Source organism: Sceloporus occidentalis, unplaced genomic scaffold (assembly GCF_023333645.1).
Source record: "Sceloporus occidentalis isolate IW3139 unplaced genomic scaffold, rSceOcc1.0.p SCAF_9, whole genome shotgun sequence".
In the NCBI taxonomy this organism is placed as follows: domain Eukaryota; kingdom Metazoa; phylum Chordata; class Lepidosauria; order Squamata; family Phrynosomatidae; genus Sceloporus; species Sceloporus occidentalis.
In genome coordinates, this window is record NW_028316989.1 from 9,831,113 (window position 1) to 9,848,522 (window position 17,410).

At 40.2% G+C, this 17,410-nt stretch overlaps 1 protein-coding gene across 4 annotated transcripts; it reads right to left on the reverse strand.

Moving 5' to 3' along the window:
- Positions 1–2,167: 2,167 nt before the first annotated feature.
- Positions 2,168–17,383, reverse strand: CCDC15 (coiled-coil domain containing 15). Of its 4 annotated transcripts, none has more exons than XM_089538417.1 (11): positions 17,225–17,383; positions 15,176–15,410; positions 14,840–14,989; positions 13,997–14,182; positions 12,905–13,021; positions 11,640–11,789; positions 9,391–9,495; positions 7,891–7,994; positions 4,956–5,171; positions 3,658–3,806; positions 2,168–2,915 (listed from the first exon to the last, which is right to left on the reverse strand). In XM_089538417.1, exons 2-11 carry the CDS (start codon positions 15,359–15,361, stop codon positions 2,797–2,799), a joined length of 1,482 nt encoding a protein of 493 aa, XP_089394543.1. In that variant the 5' UTR covers positions 15,362–15,410; positions 17,225–17,383; the 3' UTR covers positions 2,168–2,796. The 4 variants fall into 4 exon arrangements, with proteins under 4 accessions (XP_089394543.1, XP_089394544.1, XP_089394545.1 ...); XM_089538418.1 differs by lacking the exon at positions 17,225–17,383 and adding an exon at positions 17,129–17,210; XM_089538419.1 differs by lacking the exon at positions 17,225–17,383 and adding an exon at positions 17,129–17,206 and having other exon boundaries at positions 15,176–15,407.
- Positions 17,384–17,410: the final 27 nt, after the last annotated feature.

Below are 17,410 nucleotides of genomic sequence, written 5' to 3' on the forward strand. Positions count from 1 at the left end.
GCACATGGTGAGACTTAGTAGAGTTGACCCTATGTAAAAAGTATTGTCCCTGTGTACCTTAAATGCTTTATTAGCTGTTCCTTGCTCCCACTGACGCAAATTGCTAAAGTTATCGGCTAATTAGTGCCAGTAGGGACCCACATTAGAGAGATAAATGGTTTCTCCAGAACACAAGAACAGAGCAATTGAAAATCAAGTTTCAGAAAGCGCTAGGAGGAAAATTTGCATCTTGATTAAAGATGCCTGTAGCTACCTTTGGACTCTAAGGGGATACCCTGGGAATTCTCTTTGGGTGGACTTTATTGACAAAGAAGGGCTTTTATCCCCTTTTCTGTAAAAAGAGAACAAAATCAGACCTTGGAAGATTTAGGGTTTGGGGCAACCTCTCCTAGAACCTTTCAGCCAGCACTGCTGACAATCATGGTAGTCTAACAAAGTAACTTTCTCAAGCTCTGCAACCAATAATAAATGTGGGATTCACTATACTCTGTGAAAACCTGAGCATTTAAGCAAGGGCGTTGAGTTAGGATCAGTTATGCCAAGTGTGAGCAGCATTCTGCAGTTGGAAACTGTATTTATTTGCTTAATCCAATGTAATCCTTACCTTTCATTTCCACAATGGAAATTCAAGATTGTTAACAGCATCAAATTCAAAAGTTACAGTAAAAGCTCATAAAAACTGGTTTAGACTGTGTTGGCTCAGCTCTCTTGCCTGTTGATGCTTGCCATATAAACATTAGAAATATTACTTGGAAGGGTCTGAAGAGCAGTAGATAAGACAGCTATAATGTTTTGCCAGCATCTGTGGCTGGCATCTACAGAGAATGCTAACTTGGAAGAGAGTGGGTACAGTATATATGTACTGTGTGACCCTAAGTAAGGAGGAGTGATTCCCATGTTAATTTGTGTATTGTTCAGGTGTTGATGGCCTCCTCAGGGTAGGAGGATATGCAAAGGAGGATTAGTGTCTGCTAATTGGTGATCATTGTTTGCTGGGAAAGCCTCTGACCCTGAGTGGTTTCTCATTTGCATTTGCTGAGTCCTGGTTTTGGTGTCCTTCAGGATTAGTACCCAAACTTTATTTACTTTGAGGGTTTCTTCTTTCCTGTTGAAGTTGTCCAAGTGTTCAATTTTATCTGGTTAAATAACACCATACTATCACCCAGGACTGATGAGAGAATGTAACTTCCTTATTACAGTAGCTTCAGTGAGTACTAGTCTGTTTCTGGATGCAATTCAAAGTGCTGGTGATGATCTTTAATCCCTATATGACTTAGGACCAAACTTTTTGAAAGACCATAATCCTCTGTACTTCATTTGTTGAAATATTTCCATTCTGCCTTATATCCAAAGATGTGTCATACAATAAATATGAAAGATTGGGTAATTCTAACAAAACTATAGGATATGTAATGAAAAAGACACCTTTGCCCCCAAAAGAAGAAACTGGACTTATTCTTGTTGGACACTCCTATTACTGAACAAGTGCAAATAGTTTTTATTAACAGATTAAGGTCTAACTTTGGCCAATATTACTGCATGGCAAATCAAGTGACTATCTACAGAGATGAGGAAAAATACAGGCGGGTCTGGTCTCCACCCAGCAAGGTTATCTCAGGCAACCTAAGGGAGGGGAGAGGCCCATTTCTTAGAAAACATACTTGAGCCATAAATCCCATACACTGTAACATAAACTTTCCATATACCTCCATCCTAAACACAGCAATGTGAATGTCATGCCACCTTACTAAGTCTTTTCAGTGTGTCTATGCCATGAATTTAGCCTTCCTTAAACATCATTGTTCTTGTCACCTCCCAGGAACCCTTGGGAATGCTACTTTTCCCACACTTATGTTCAAGCATAATCTAAGATTCCACTCTGTGTTAGAGCCAAGCCAAAGTTATTGAGAATGACACATTCCAAATAGGCACCATTTTTATACATGTGATATCATGATGGAAGACTATGGTTGTTATCTTCAGTAGGAACACTGTTATTCATATGTACAAAAGTTACATTCTGCTACCATGACATGCTTGTATGCCACCCTTGTTGTAAGTGATTAGATATAACAGAAGCAAGCATATCCTCCAATTACAACCAGGGTTCATTTGTGGCTGTGCCAAAACACAGCAAAGACAGAAAGAGATAGTTGACACAAAAATATAAAATATAAAACATCTTTATTAGAATGGATCAACAACAGAGAACAATCTTCCTGCATGTTACCCAAAACAGTGTGGTTGTAACTATAAAATACAGTTGAAAAAGTTGTGCATTAGAGGACTTTGGTATCTCATAGCAATTTCCTTTGCCAAAAGCGACCCAAACCTTCACTTTAAAGTTTCTCTCTCGGAAGAAGTGTTCAGAAGCATTCCAGCCCAAAATATGGGTTCATATTGCAATAATGGGAAAGAAAATGTTATCATCTGAAGAACCTGTTTCTATACTTCATATTTCCACATTATGAGTTGTCTAGTTAGTCAAACAGAACAAAATCCCGTATAGCACCCACTTTTTTGTATTTACTAGTTCTTACCTAGCAATGTTTTATGGCTCATACTTTCACTTAAGTTCCTTTCATGTGAGTACTTCACCAATCCTGCCTTTTTAAGCACTAGCTTTCTTTGTCCGCAATAATGCTGTCCTACTGGTGATCACCTTTTTACAGAACATTTCTTCACGACCAATATTTCACAAGTTAGGTTTACAGACCTTGGTGGGGGGGAAGGCTTTGATACAATCCAACAATCTGGCAAGTCTGTTAAGCACTTCAAAAATTCCCAAGTTCTCTTTCAGGAATTCTTTGAATGAGCATGTACAGTAGCAAAAGTATGGACAGCAAGTCTTGTGTTTGAACCACCATCAAGAACATTACAAGATGAGATGACAGATTGCAGCGCCTGGGCATAAGCTGAAAAAATAATGAAATAGCATTAGGCTACGAAAGAGCATTAGGCCATTACTGGAGCATGGAGGGGAGAATATACAAGGAATGGAAATATATCAAGAGGTTCCTGAAATGATGTGTACAAGAATAAAATATTTTTTCTTCCATTGTCATTAGCATAAGCCACAGATTCAGTAAGAGAATCTGAAATCTGTTTCTGAAATATAGCAACCACTGCACCATGTTTTCAATGAGAAATGCCAGCAAACAATTTCTGTAAAAGAATATATGTCTATAATGCATGTTTGTAGATTTAGGATTTGTCCAGTCATCAATAACAAGCTATTTGAATGGCAATTTTTTAAAAATTGCTCACATAACTTAAATGTTTTCAGATGGACCAAAATTTGTCTCAAAGTCTCAAATGTCTTGAAATGATAAAAAACCTAATCCTTGCTACTTGAAGATATCCTTCATTCTTTCTATTGTTTCAAGAAAAATTAAAGATATTAAGTCCACCACTTGCTTTTAAAAAAGTTAAACTCCTCAGCCTTTGTAGAATAGGACATTTTCCGTTTAAAGTAATAGATCCTTGGAAGACAGATGATGACACTGGATTAAGACATAACAGTCATATCAAGAATTTGTGGAACACTTGTCAATAGAGTAAACAATAATACATTTTAAAAACAATCCACATAAGAAATGGTCAATTGCGATTAGCAAGAAGGGAGTAATATAGACTTCAAAAGGCCAATTAAGTTACCTTTATGGTTTTTATAGAATACACAGTTGTTGGCACAACTATCTGGATGAGAGTCCCAGAAATCTGACCCACAAAAGCACAATGGAGGCAAATTGATATTATACATTTTGATTTTCTCCCGCATCTGGGCTCGCAGTGCTTCTGCATATCTGAAAAACAAAACACATATACACACTCAAATTCACTTTAGTATCCCAATTAAAGGTTACAACAGCAGAATAGGTTTTACAGCTGACTCATGACTTATTAGTAAATACAACAAATAAGGAGCACTGTTGCAATTTAGAAAAATCTGGTGCTCTTAAGATGTTCTCAAATACATTCCTCGAGAGCGCCAGTAAATCTGGTGAGTAGAAAAAGGAAGAAATATATATAGAGAGAAAAATATGAAAGTTAAGCAGTCAAAAACAAACAGGGCTCTGATACAACCTGTTCTGGGCAAAGGCAAGGCGAAAGAACTGCATGGAGGAGCTAGGGGTCTAATGAAAAAGGCCACATGATGTCTTGCCTTGCTTAAGTGAAAGAAGAGGACAACCCTATTCTTGGATAGCTTTTTCTCTACTGTGACCTAAAAGCTAGTTTGTGAGATGCACACCATTATCTTCAGTGGGTGGTCATATAACAGAAGACCAAGATATGCAAAAGGCAATCTGTCATATTAGTTATTAAAAAAAATCAATAAAAAACCAAGGAACAAGTAAACCAATCAATACCCACAATCCAAGGAACAAGTAAACCAAACAATAACTACAATCCAATAGGCCAATAATCATTGGTCTTCAAAAGCTTGGATAAACAGATGAATTCTAACTTGGTGATGAAATGGGGGCAATAATGCCAACTGGGCCTCTAAAAGGAAGACATTCATGACAACAGTGCCAATGTGGAGAAGGCCCTCTCATTCTACATAATCTGTTTTTCTGGTGGAATGAAGGGGAGCCCCACTCCCCACAATTTACAGGAAGAGGTGCTTCCTCTTAAGTACTGAGGTGGAATAATAGCTATCATGAAGAAATGTGGCCTGCTGAAGTTCAGGAACTTTTGCTGGTGGTGCTTCCTGTCAGTGCAGTGTCTGTTACAGAGATATGTACGTCTACGAAACGTCTACGAAAAATAAAGGAAAAGCTATTGCCACCCTGGTGATTTCCACCGAAACGTGCAGTTGGCCACTGTAGTAACAAGAAGCTGGAATAGATGCACATTGATCAGACCCAGCAGAACTTATAACATGTGATGTTAATTCCTATACCAGGCATTTTTGAACATAAAGAAAATCCCCGTCAAATATTTCAGCTTACCGTGCATATTCCTTATTTCGCTGATGTTTTTCCACTACCTTTTCCCTATCTTTTGAATCCTCTAGTTTAAGATGTTCCAGTTTTTCACAAGCTTTTCCCTTGGAGTTAGCATCTTCCTGGGAGAGCCTTTCCTGTATCCTCTGTTCCTTTGCATGGTACTTCTCCATGATCCTTTGTTCCTCTATATGGCGTTGTTGCTCTTTTTCTCTCTTAATTCTGCAGGCAGAAGAAGAATTTTATTCAGTCCTTCAAAAAAGCCACTGGATTCAGGAATTAGAAGCTGACTATAATTCCACTCTCAGTTCTGCTGTTAAGTACCCTGTGAAATAAACTGACAACAGTAAACAGTGGTCCAAAGGGCATTCTTGTGGTTTCAGCATGGTAGAGGCTAGTAAACACAGCATCACTTTAAAAGCCCACCTCTGCATATCTCCTGGCATTTTTATACTATGTACTATATAGCACATTGCAGTGATTATTTTTCATTTATTGGTTTAAATGTATAACTTGTTTTTTCTCCTGGCACAGAATCCAAGCCAGCTTACAAGGTATTGATAAAAGCCTATTAATAAAAAAGATAAAAATCTTCTCACCTCACCTATAAAAGTGATACTCCAAAAGAAACATGAAAACCAAGGCTGCTGTAAGGTGGTAGCTACTGTGAGGTAGAAGTCCTTGGTTCAATCTCAGCCAGTTAACTTCTACACTCTCAGCACCCCTCCCTTCACTTCAGACACAGCCCATCCATGCTTCATTGTATGGAGATAACATACCTTAGAGGACTAAGCTAATATTTCTGAATTGTCAGGAACAGCACAGTCTGAGCATTATCTGTTCAGCTCTGCAGATTTTTGCCCCAGCTAACAGTTATTAAACTCTCACTAAGATGAATGTAACATTTTAAAATGTATAATAATAAAAAGAAGGAAGAGTAGGGAAACCATAAAATACAACAATCAAGAAAGCTATGTGAAAGTGGAAAAAAATATCTAAGAAGTATGACTGGATGGTCCTTGTGGTCTCTTCCAACTCTAGGACTCTATGAAAAAGAAAAGCTTCCTAGAAAAGATAACACCATTAAAGGCTGTTAACCTAAACTCCCTTGTCAGGGTGGTTCCACATATTACACGCTACTAATTTAAATAGCTTTTTGATTGTTTCCAAGAAAGAAATAGAAAAAACTCATGAAAAACAGCTCTATCAAGCTAACATTTACTGTTAAATCAATAAGAGAAAATAGGAAGGATGACAAATTTCGGACAATAAAGTACCCATTTTAAATGCAAATGCAGAAATAACAGGGTGAGATTCCCCCCCCCCCCCCCAAAATAGATAAAATATATTTGTACTGAGAACAAGATCTAGAGAAGAATCAATTTGGGGGAAAAAACTGATAAACTATGTGTGTATGTGCCTTTGTTGACTTAAGATGACCCTATGAATTTCATAGCATTTTCTTAGGAAAATAAGACCACTACTCAGAGGTAAAACCACTACTTAGAGGTGGTTTTGCCAGTTCCTTCCTCTGAAATATAGCCTACAAGACCTGGTATTAATTGACCATCTCCCATCCAACCACTAACAAGGGCTGACCCTGTTTCGCTTCCAACATAAGATGGGTGATGGGGCCTTTTGGATATTTGGGCCATGGTAAACTAGAATGGATTGCATACTGGATATAGCAAAATAATGCCACAACATTCTTCTGGTTTTATTGTGTTTTTTTGTTTTGGTTGAAATGTGATGCTGTTCTTTTTTAAAATAAAAATTCAAGAAAGGGGGGAGTCTTACAAAAGCATAAAAATATAGATCTAAGAAATAAAAACACAAGCTTTCTATAAAAAAACAAGAAATGAGCAGGATAACACCATATAAGAGTGTTAACCTAAACTCCCCTGTTATTATAGGCTGCTAATTTAAATTGCTTTCTAACTGTTTCCAAGAAAGAATTAGAAAAACTCATGGAGGACAGGTATATTATAAAAGCTATTAGCTGTGAGACTTAAATGAAACCTCCATGTGCAGAAGCAGCACACCTCCAAATATAAGTTGCTAGAAGAAGGCTGTTGCTCTCAAGCCTTCTATGAAGTTGTCAGTCTTGTGATATAGGATTGCTGGATGAGATGGAGCTCATCTCCTTCCTATGAAATGCAAAACCAGCTTGTAACTACTGCCAACTTTCTGAGACGAACTGAGAGGAAAAGTACAAGAGTTTTTAAAAAGGGAAAAATATTTGCTTACTGCCAAAGAAAGGTGACATCCACTTGGTAGCTCTCTTTTCCCCCTCTAACAATCTCCTTGAAATTCAATATTTGTACAGACTTTACTACAGCACCATAAAGTTTTCACTAGTACAAGTCTGTGGGAGCAAGGCCAGGTTAACTTGGTACTTAAGAACTAACTGTAGAAGATTGGCTCGTTCCCAAATTGGAACAAATCCTGGTAAACAAGCACCTATTATGAGAGGAAAAATCTGTGTTATTGGGAAATTACAGCCGTTTGAGTGCAATTAGCTTCTGTACTCAAGTGTGTCTTTTGTAATTTTATTTTTTTAAAATACAGCCAATAAAATAAACTGCCTTTGAAGACTAGATCTGCTTGAAAATAAAAATATAAAAAGTTACAATGGCATTAAAATGCATGGTGAAATGACTTGCAATCCCCTCACTTGTTCTTATGTATGAACGTGATCACAGACAAGAGACAGCAAGGCAGAAGTATAAAGCTTATAGTTGAGCAGGTGAACTGAAATAAAAGGCCATTGCCCTGAAGAGCTTCCATTAAACTGCATACTTTTAAAAATCAGTTACATGTTTTTACCTTATTACAGCAAAAACATATTTCCTACAATTTTCAGTTTCTACACTGTTAACATGATCACAAATACATCCCTAATAAATTAAGGGCAAAGGGATAGAATACACTGAACACGTACTTGTCCATTTTCCTTTGGCATTCCTTCTGCCTTTGTTGCTCCTTTACTTGTTCTCTTTCAATATCCATGAAGAGTCTTCTGTATCTCAGATACTGACTTTGACGCTACAGGAAAAAAGATGTTTCAAACCAATGTTTGGTAAAACATAGAACCACAACTGTAAATTATCAGTATTCAAATGCTACCCAGCATCAGTCAGCACTTATTCCACATGGCTGCAGCAACGATGGAGGTCATTACAGCCAAGTTGTTCCCTCTGACTCTTCCACTTAAACCAACCACTATTTGGCTCTTCCTTTCCCTGAACACCTGGCCTCAGTGGTCATTCCATCTAAACATGAAACAGTTATATCAGTGAAGACTTAATGACTGATGGATCTGCTCATTTTGCTACTCCCCTCGTACCCTTTATCCTTTTGTTTCCCTGAGAGCCTCTGGCCTGAACTCCATTTTCTTAATTGTTCTGGTGGCAGAAAAGTAATTTCTTCAAATTAACATTTTAAAGAGATTAATCAATCCAGAATCACTTAGAACAGAAGATTTTGTTAATGGTCTAGGTCCCAAAGAGTCTAAAATGCTTCCTTTCATTCCTCCTGCAAATCATACCACACTATCTTATGATTTAATGAAAACTTGCTAGTGCTGGTTTTCAGTGTTCTTCAATGCAAACACACTTCTAGAACTCAACAAAAATGGTTATGTATTTTTTGCACACTGCAACTGGAATTATGTCATTACAATTTATTGTAGCAGTTCACTTAGAAGGAACAAATGCCTTCAGAACCAGGTTTCCCTCTGCTGGTCATTTTGCTCAACTTCCATTTATGAAAGCTAAACATTCTAGTTTGTTCTTAAACTTGTGCCCTCAAGTCCAAAACTAGAAATGCACCATTGTGCATTTATTTACAACGTTGAATTAAACTGGGAACTAGCACTGTTCAATATCACAATTCAGATGTTACACAGCACCATTTCACTGTTTGCTACTACTTTTCTAAAGACGTAGGCATTTCCGACTTATGGTGAGCCTAGCATGAGGTTTTCTTGACAAGATTTGTTCAAACAAGGTTTGCCATTGCCATGGCTGAGCTGGGATTCAGACCCTCCTATTGAGAGTTGTAGTCCAACACTCAAACCACCATGCTACTCTGGCTCTCAGCGTAATACACATAGGTGTAGTTATACATACATACAATTGCCTTTCAGCAATAGCAAGCACATTTCTATACTGCTTCTCAGTGAACTAAGCACTCCCTAAGCAGTTTACAATGTGTAAGCCAATTGCCCGCAACAAGCTGGGTACTCATTTTAGTGACCTACAGAAGGATGCAAGGCTGAGTAGACCTTGCAGCCCCTGGGATCGACCTTGTGGCATACAGTATGGGCATTTAACCACGGCATCACCAGAGCTCGCTTTTCAACATCTTTAAAAAATAAGTGGCAAGACAGAATTGCACATCTAGCCATCACATCACTGTCAGTTAACCTAAGGGTGCATACCTCCTTCTTTGACTCTTCTATCTCTCTTCCAGGCCAAAGTATCTGGGGAGCCCAATTCTCAGTACCAGATGCTGAGAAAGTTCCTTTTAATATCTCACTATTAACCTGAAAACAGTAAAAAAGAAGTTTCAGAATTTGACTTCTGTTGAACCTTTAACATAACTAGGTGCTCTCCATCTGTGCTGGACAATAACACCTATCATCCTAGCCAAGATGAGTTAATGGGGAGTACAGTCTAAGAGATCCAAGAGAGCACTAGCTTGGAAAATGGCTTTCTTCTTTGTTTTTGTATTTAAATATTTTTTTAATATTGCATATTATGAAACACTGCATACTTTGTGTGGATATTATAGATATGATTCAGCCAAATTTAAACAGTTTCATACTCCACTGACTTCCATGGATCTATGAATTTTCTCAACTGTCCTACTTAAATTAAAGGAACTTACAACTGCTTAATTTTGTCACAATTCAATTCCATGTTCTGTATAATATCATAACTTTATTTATTTGGACATAGTGGAAACAACTGATGTTCAAGCAGGTGCAGACATGGTTATTCTTTTTCATGGGAGTGTGATATAAGCTTAGCAAAAATAGAGACCAAAATAAAAAGTAGGATGAAGGGATTAAATCACTGTTTCCATACTTCAAGGATACACCTAAATCAGTTTCTAACTACAGGAAAAGAAATTCTATCTCAATACTAGGGAGAATTTCTTAACAGTAAGAGCTGTTCGACAGTGGAACACACTTCCTCTGAGAGTGGTGGAGTGTTCTTCTTTGGAGATTTCTAAACAGAGGCTGGATGGCCATCTGTTGGGGGTACTTTGACTGTGAGTTTCTGCATGGAAAGGGGTGGACTGGATGCCCCTGTGGTCTCTTCCAACTCTAAGATTCTATTATTCCATGAGTCTAAGGCCTGAAACACACAGGCAAAAAGCACCAGCTTCGGGCTGTATTGGGGGCTTGCACACCCCCAAACCACCCTGAAGCCATGCTTAAGGCAGTCCAAACCCAGCCAGAAAAGGAGCAGAAAAAAACCTGCTCCTGCCAGGGGTCCATTTATCACTGTTTATTACTTATTTGTCCCCTGAGTTAATAGTATAGAACCCATGAGAAGACTCAACTGGTAAAACAGGAATAAGGTAATAAATATTTTATGTTAATACACACTCTCTCTCTCTCTCTCTCTCTCTCTCTCTCTCTAACTATAATGGAATAATTAAGAGGCATAATAATTTATTAGTTTTATAAGCAGATATTGGCCCGTTACAGACGGGCTCTTGAGGCGCCCCCATCACGTGCTGGGGTTGGCCAGGGACCTAGCATCCACACCGGCCTCACCCCTAGCACGTGATGGGGGCGTAATAATGGCGGCGCCCTATACACACAGGCGCCGCCATTATTACGTGCCGGACGTATAGCGTCCGCATGTCGCTTATGACATCGCGAGTGCGCCATTGGCGCCTCGCGACGTCATAACCGCACCGTGGGAAGAAGTGCCATTTTGGGGCTTCTTTTTTGCTCCGCGCGGGAGCCGTGCGGTTTGGCTGCTGCGGCTCCCTCGCGGAGCAACCAGCAGCACCGGCAGACTGCCGCTTTTAGGCAGTCTGTAACGCGCCATTATGAGTTTAAAAGCAGTAGAAGAATAATACTTTATTTATTAGTTAGTAAAAGGACTATAAATATTTGATAATAACAAAAAATGGGAATGCATCATGGGCCAAGGCACACAGCCCAGGAGCAGCCTCTGATCATGCCAGAACCACAGAAACTGCACAGCCCACTCCCAAAGTGGTCCACCACCACAGTCCCAAGCCACTCTGGCCAGGAGTCATTCTAAATTGATTCTTTTTTAGGCCAGCTTTTCCTGGTTTGGCACACCTTCGGCGTGGCTTCCAGTCACTTTCCAGTCGCTTTGGGGGTGTTCATCATCTAAATGCCAAGCCCCAAAGCATCCAGAAGCCACCTTATTTGGCCTGTGTGTTTTGGGCCTTTGTGTTATGTTTTCTGAATTATGTGTCAATTGTTCTGTCTTTGTTATTACATGTTAATGTAAGTCACTTTATGTTTGTTGAAATTATTGTATTTTATGAAATTTAATAAAATTTATTTTTTAAAAAAGAACCCATAAGAAGAGTAAGCTAGTGTGCCAAAAACCCATTAGTTGGGAACAGATATTGTCTGCTGTTAAGCCAGAAACCCATTAGCCCAGCTAGACCCAAGTATAACAGGAGGAGTCTTACTTTTTTAAACTCTATAATATAATTCAGGTCCTTTCCTTGATGTTCTTGATTTTGCAGTTCTGTGGGAAGATCATGGCATCCTACAAGAGGAAAATCTTCATCCACATCCTTTTCTGCATTTACTGAAGTTGTATTGCAAGATCCTGGCATCTAAGACAGATACAGGTATTATTTCCAAAGTCTATGTACCATGTAAGTCCACTCTGCTGAAAATGAAGTGTAAGCTAAGTTAAAGTAAATAAATAGCTTAAAAATGTGTCAAAATACAATAAATAAATATGCTAAATCAATATGAAGACAAGTTGAACAGGTGACAGAATTTGAATCTTGCCTTTGTTTTGGGATATAGCATGATAACACGTCCGTAAGTTAAGTCATCCCCAAATCTCCATGAAGTGGGGTACATGAGAAAAAAAGATATACACAAAGAAATGAAGAACTAACTCCTTCCCTTGACAATGCTCCATCTTCTCAAATCTGAAAACAAACAACCTTTAAAAACCAACAGATATTTCTAACAGGAGTAAAAGCCTTTTTTCTCAATATGGTGCCTTAAATCTATTCTCTATCCCGACAGGACAATCCAAGTTGCACCATGGCATTGCAAAATCCAACTGCACCTTCAGTTTAAAAATGAGGATGATAAGGGCAAGTTTTCATTATAACAATTGTAACTTTCACCTGGTTATGTCACGTTGTAAAAATACAGATAAGCTATCATGAGATAATGCTCTCATTGCCTCAAGCAATAACCTAATAGGAGGAGATAAGGTGACACACATATCGGAAATAATTTAAGTCACCTGTGTGAAAAGTCGTATTTTGTCAAAATTCGCATACACTTGTTGGGAAGAATTTAAAGCCTCACATCATGCTCTAGCCAGCTACTGCTGAGGAAAGGAGGGCTGGAACCGCTGTTACAGTTTAAAGGAAAACAATGTATAAAAACTATTGGAGTGAATTTTACTGCTAACCTTTAGAACCACTGAATCAATGCAATTTACCGCTGTTCACCATACAGCCATTATTGAATGGGTCTATTCAAGCTGGGACTACCCAACAGAATACTATTCATTATTTATTACAGTTATTCATAGCCCAGCGTGCAAGACAACAGTTCTTTCAAGATAACTTACAACTAAAATAAAAATACTTGAATAAAAACTAATGTCTTTAATACAAACAATAAGGACTAGGGCCTGAGATGGTTTTCATTTGACTTTCTCCTGATCTAAGAAATGAAGAATATTGTTCATTATCATCACCTTTTTATCTGGACAACTCTTCCAAGCACCTCCTGGAAGCTCTGGAGGAGCATCACCTGACGCAGCTTTCCGTGAAGCCAGTCTGTGACGGACAGCCTGTTGTACTGTCTTCTTTACCTTTGGAAAGATATAAAAAGGGCAAGAGAAAGAGTTGAGCTTTAAAAATGGGGTGGTGTTTGCTTGTCCGTTGACTTTCACCTTCTCAAGAAAGAGATAAAAGAAATATTGATTTCTGGGGGGCAATTTTGCTAACTGGTTAATGCAGATTGAGTATTTGGTTTTCAGGAAAGTCAAAGAAAGCAATGCTAAAATTGTTATTATTCTACTTTAAAAAAAATCCAAACACTCAGAGTTTGCCATTGCCACCCTCTGAGGCTGAGAGAGCATGACTTGCCCAAGGTTACCCAGTGGGTTTCATGGCTCAGCAGGGATTTGAACCCTGGCCTCCAGAGTCACAGCCCAACATGCAAACCACTATGCCACATCTGCTTAAAAATAAGGTTTGGTAGAGAAGCTAGCTTTAAAATGTTCCAGCACAGCTCAAGAAGTCATCAAGCAAGAACTTCCTAATTGTTTCAGTCCCTCAGCTAAAGAATCCATGTTCCTTTTCCAACAGCCCTTTGTCTGGCAAAAGAACTTGCTAGCCCATGAAAATATACTATATAAAGCAACGGTAAACCCACTGTTATCAGTGGCAAATAACACACATGTATTCATATGGATGGACAACATGGGCCAATATGCATGAAGAAGGAAAAACACCTGGGCAAGTGCAATAGGTTCTGCTCATTTCCTGTTGAATTTTCATTTCTTGTTAATGTTTGATAGCATGACCCTGAAATCACAAAAGCCAAATCCAATAAAACCACTTCCGTACCATGCTTGGATTTCTTCTTCTACTCCATAACTCCTTAGAATTTCTTGCCCAACAAGAGATTAAATTAATGTATCAGTTTAGCATTAGTAAAAATAACTGCTCTCTTTCTCAGATGCTAAGCATAAGGAACTGAGCTCCAACAGAAGGAAGTATGATGCTGTTGACAGTTAAGAATAGATGTTCAAAATCATACTATTGCAGAGAAAAACACTCACCGTTTTGGTTTGTGCTTTTTCTCCCCATTCTATCGTGAATGTAGGTTCTTCCCTAGAGATGAGTTTGCTACCAGACTTACAGATGGAAGAATCAGTACTGCATCTGTACAAACATGTACTTTTCTTGGGTGTCAACTGCAATGCAGAATCTGAAAATCCTATTGCCACAGAGCTTTCTTTTAGAGCCTGCAGAACAAGAAAAGGGTCATAAGAAGAAACAGTCACATCCAAGCCTAGTTCAATGGAAGAAAGAACAATTAAGTGGTTTTGGTCCAAGACAATGAAATGCGCCTTTTGAGGTCAATTTTATTTTAAGAGATACAGGCAGTTTGCCCAATAAACCACAAAACATCTTCTTATTTACAGTGGATGCTAGTAGTACTAATAACAAATTGTTTTCCTATCAGGTGAGATGGGAAAACAGAAGTGAACCTACCAGAAAAATATTTCTCAGGCTGCAGTGAGCATAGCCTAAAATGTTCTCATAGGGCCTGTACAGACCAGCCAAAATAAAGCTGCTTCGGGTCACTTTGGAGGTATGCTGTTTAAATGATGCATGCGTCCAAAGAGTCCAGAAGCCATGCCAAAGCCACGGTCCAGTTCTAAGGAGTGGAGCGCAGGTTTGGTGAAGCTTCTGACCTCTTCAGATGTGTGTGTCATTTAAACATCATATCTCCAAAGTGACCTGAAGCAGCTTTAATTTGACCTGTCTGTATGGGGCCATAGAAAGCTTTGCATTGGGGGTTGAAAAATGGAGGTTGAGGAACAGAGTAAGACTGGGATTGCCATCTGTATACAGTATTTACAAGTGGTGGAGCCAAATATTCAAAAACATTGCCTTACTGCTTCATAGGACTTCTGCAGCTGCTGTTTTCTCCTCAGTTTAACACGTTGGTTCACCCTGTGTTTCACTTCTTCTTGAAAACGTTTTAGGCTCCGCTCTTTTTCTTTTAGTTGTTCTTTGTATTCTTTCTCAATTCGAGCTGCTGTGGACTAAAAACGAAGAAGAAAGATTCGACTGCTCAGAATAGAAGAGATAGATGATCGACAATACACATGTAAACCAATTCCTGGCCAAAACAATTAGATGGCTCGGTAGAAAGCCCGCTAATGTGTTACTGAAATTTTGACGAGAGTAGAAACATTTCAACAGGCAAACATTCTCTCCTTAGTACTCACAAAAACTGGGCTCTCTTCCTGCTCTGCGTATTCTTGGGTACTCTCAACCCAAGCTCCAACAGGAACCACATGCTGGGTCCTCTCTGCTAACACATTCCAGTTTACTGCTGACGACTGAGATCCTCTTTTCACCTTCGCTGTTCTCTGAAGACATTGTGGTTGCAGCTCCTTCTTGGGTGGCAACATCTCTGCAACAGGTAAGCTTCAAGCCTGGGGCTTATGGAAGGAGCCTCTGCTGAAATACAGGACAAGAACAGGAGAAGCAGAAGTGGCCTCCCTTTATTTCTCTCTTCTTTAGCAGAAGCATAAGGAATACAGGGAGATAGATGTTCATGGAACAGATCTGATCATGATCATTATTGTGGTGTTTGCCTTTACGAGGCATATGGCTTTTCCGTGTTTATCTATTTGATGACTGATTTAGCCTTGTTTGAAATGTTTAGTTGTTGGTAAGGGTTTCCACTTGCTTTGCAAAGTAACTAACTGACTAACTAACTAACTAAATAAATAAAAGCTGTCTATTCTGTGTCTTCAGTTCATGGGTTTCCATCCAGAGTCATCATAATCCAACGCTTAAACCACCATCACACCATGCTGGCTCTCAAGCCATCTATACATATGGTAAATAATAATACCAATTAATTCCTGCAGATGAAATTGCTTTGTCTCTCCGTGTGTGTATAAAATCTATTCTCCCACCCCTTTTCCTCTTAAACAATAAACCCTATTCCTAACAGGTTTTCCTCCCAATGTAGTTGAATTATGGCTGTATAGTCGGGGGCTTTTCCCAGCTGTTGCCCAACCCACAGGGGAGCCCTCTCACCATTCAACCAGGCTGAGAGAGAAGGCGAGAAGGGAAGACCAGCAGCCTTCCTAATGAGCCAGATCCATTGGGACTTTGCCACCCTCATTCAACTGTATTCCGGTCAAGTCCATCAGGATGAAGAAGAGAGCAAAAAGGAAAAGAGAGCCGCCGGAGGTGATGGGGGCACAGCCTGCGTTTGCCTCTCCTCTGTTTGACAGGAGCTGCAACTGAGCAAAGGACTAAAGACAGCAATAAAGATTTGACTCAAAAGAGGAGGCTCAGGGCCACATCCTGCCCCTAAAAGAGTTCTGATGGGAAACGTTGCTTGCGCCTGAAATAGCCCAAAGAGGAGCAAGGAGAGGCAGCGCTCTCCAGACAATCCTCCTTCAGAATAAACATCCCTATATGGTTTCTGCTCCAACCCAGTGGGAGACCATGGACAAGTCATAGAACCGTAGAGTTGGAAGAGACCCCCAAAAGGGCCCTGATCCAGCCCAACCCCCTTCTGCCATGCAGGAACTCTCCATCAAAGCATCCCCATTGACAGAGGGCCATTCAGCCTCTGCTTAAAGACCTCTAAGGAGGGAGACTCCACTACTCTCCATTGAGGGAATATGTTCCACTATCGAACAGCCCTTACTCTCAGGAAGACCCCCCTAATGTTGAGCTGGAATCTCTTTTCCTGCAGCTTGCATCCATTGTTCTGGGTCCTGTTCTCTGGAGCAGCAGAAAACAAGCTTGCTCTCCATCCTCAACACGACATCCCTTCAAGTATTTGAACAGGGCTGTCATATCACCCCTTAACCTTCTCTTCTCCAGGCTAAACACCCCCAGCTCCCTGAGTCTCTCCTCATAGGGCTCCATGGTTTCCAGACCCTTCGCCAAGTCACACTCTCTCAGCCTGAAAAGAAGGCAATGGCAAATCCTCTTGGAACAAGTCTTGCCAAGAAAACCCTTGTGGTGGGTCTGGCTTAGGGTCAGAGCTGGTCCCAAGAACAAACTCCAGCTCCCAGAATTCCATAGCCTTGAGACAGAGAAAGAGTTAAAGCGGGGCCAAACCAGGTTATTCCTCCAGTGTGGATGCAGCCTACGTCGTTTCCGACCCTGAGCCGGGTTTTCTTGGCCATGGCTCTCTGGGGGAGGGTTACCTTTCTCTGAGAGGAGCCCTCTCTGCCTTGAGACCCTTCCTTAGACCCCACCCTCCCGCGACGCTGTGGCCATGGCAACCGCAGCAGCCTCCTTACCGACGCCTGGCGCAGGAAGTGAGCAGCGCCATGGCAACCGCTTCAGGCCCCGCCCCCGACAGAAACGCTTCCCTCACCGGAAGCAGCCGCCTGAGTGCTTCGATGAGAGTCCCCTTTTGCGCCCGCATTCCATCCCGCGCCCAAAGGCCGCTTTGAAATCTCGCGCTGCTTCCGCCGCGGGCTCCC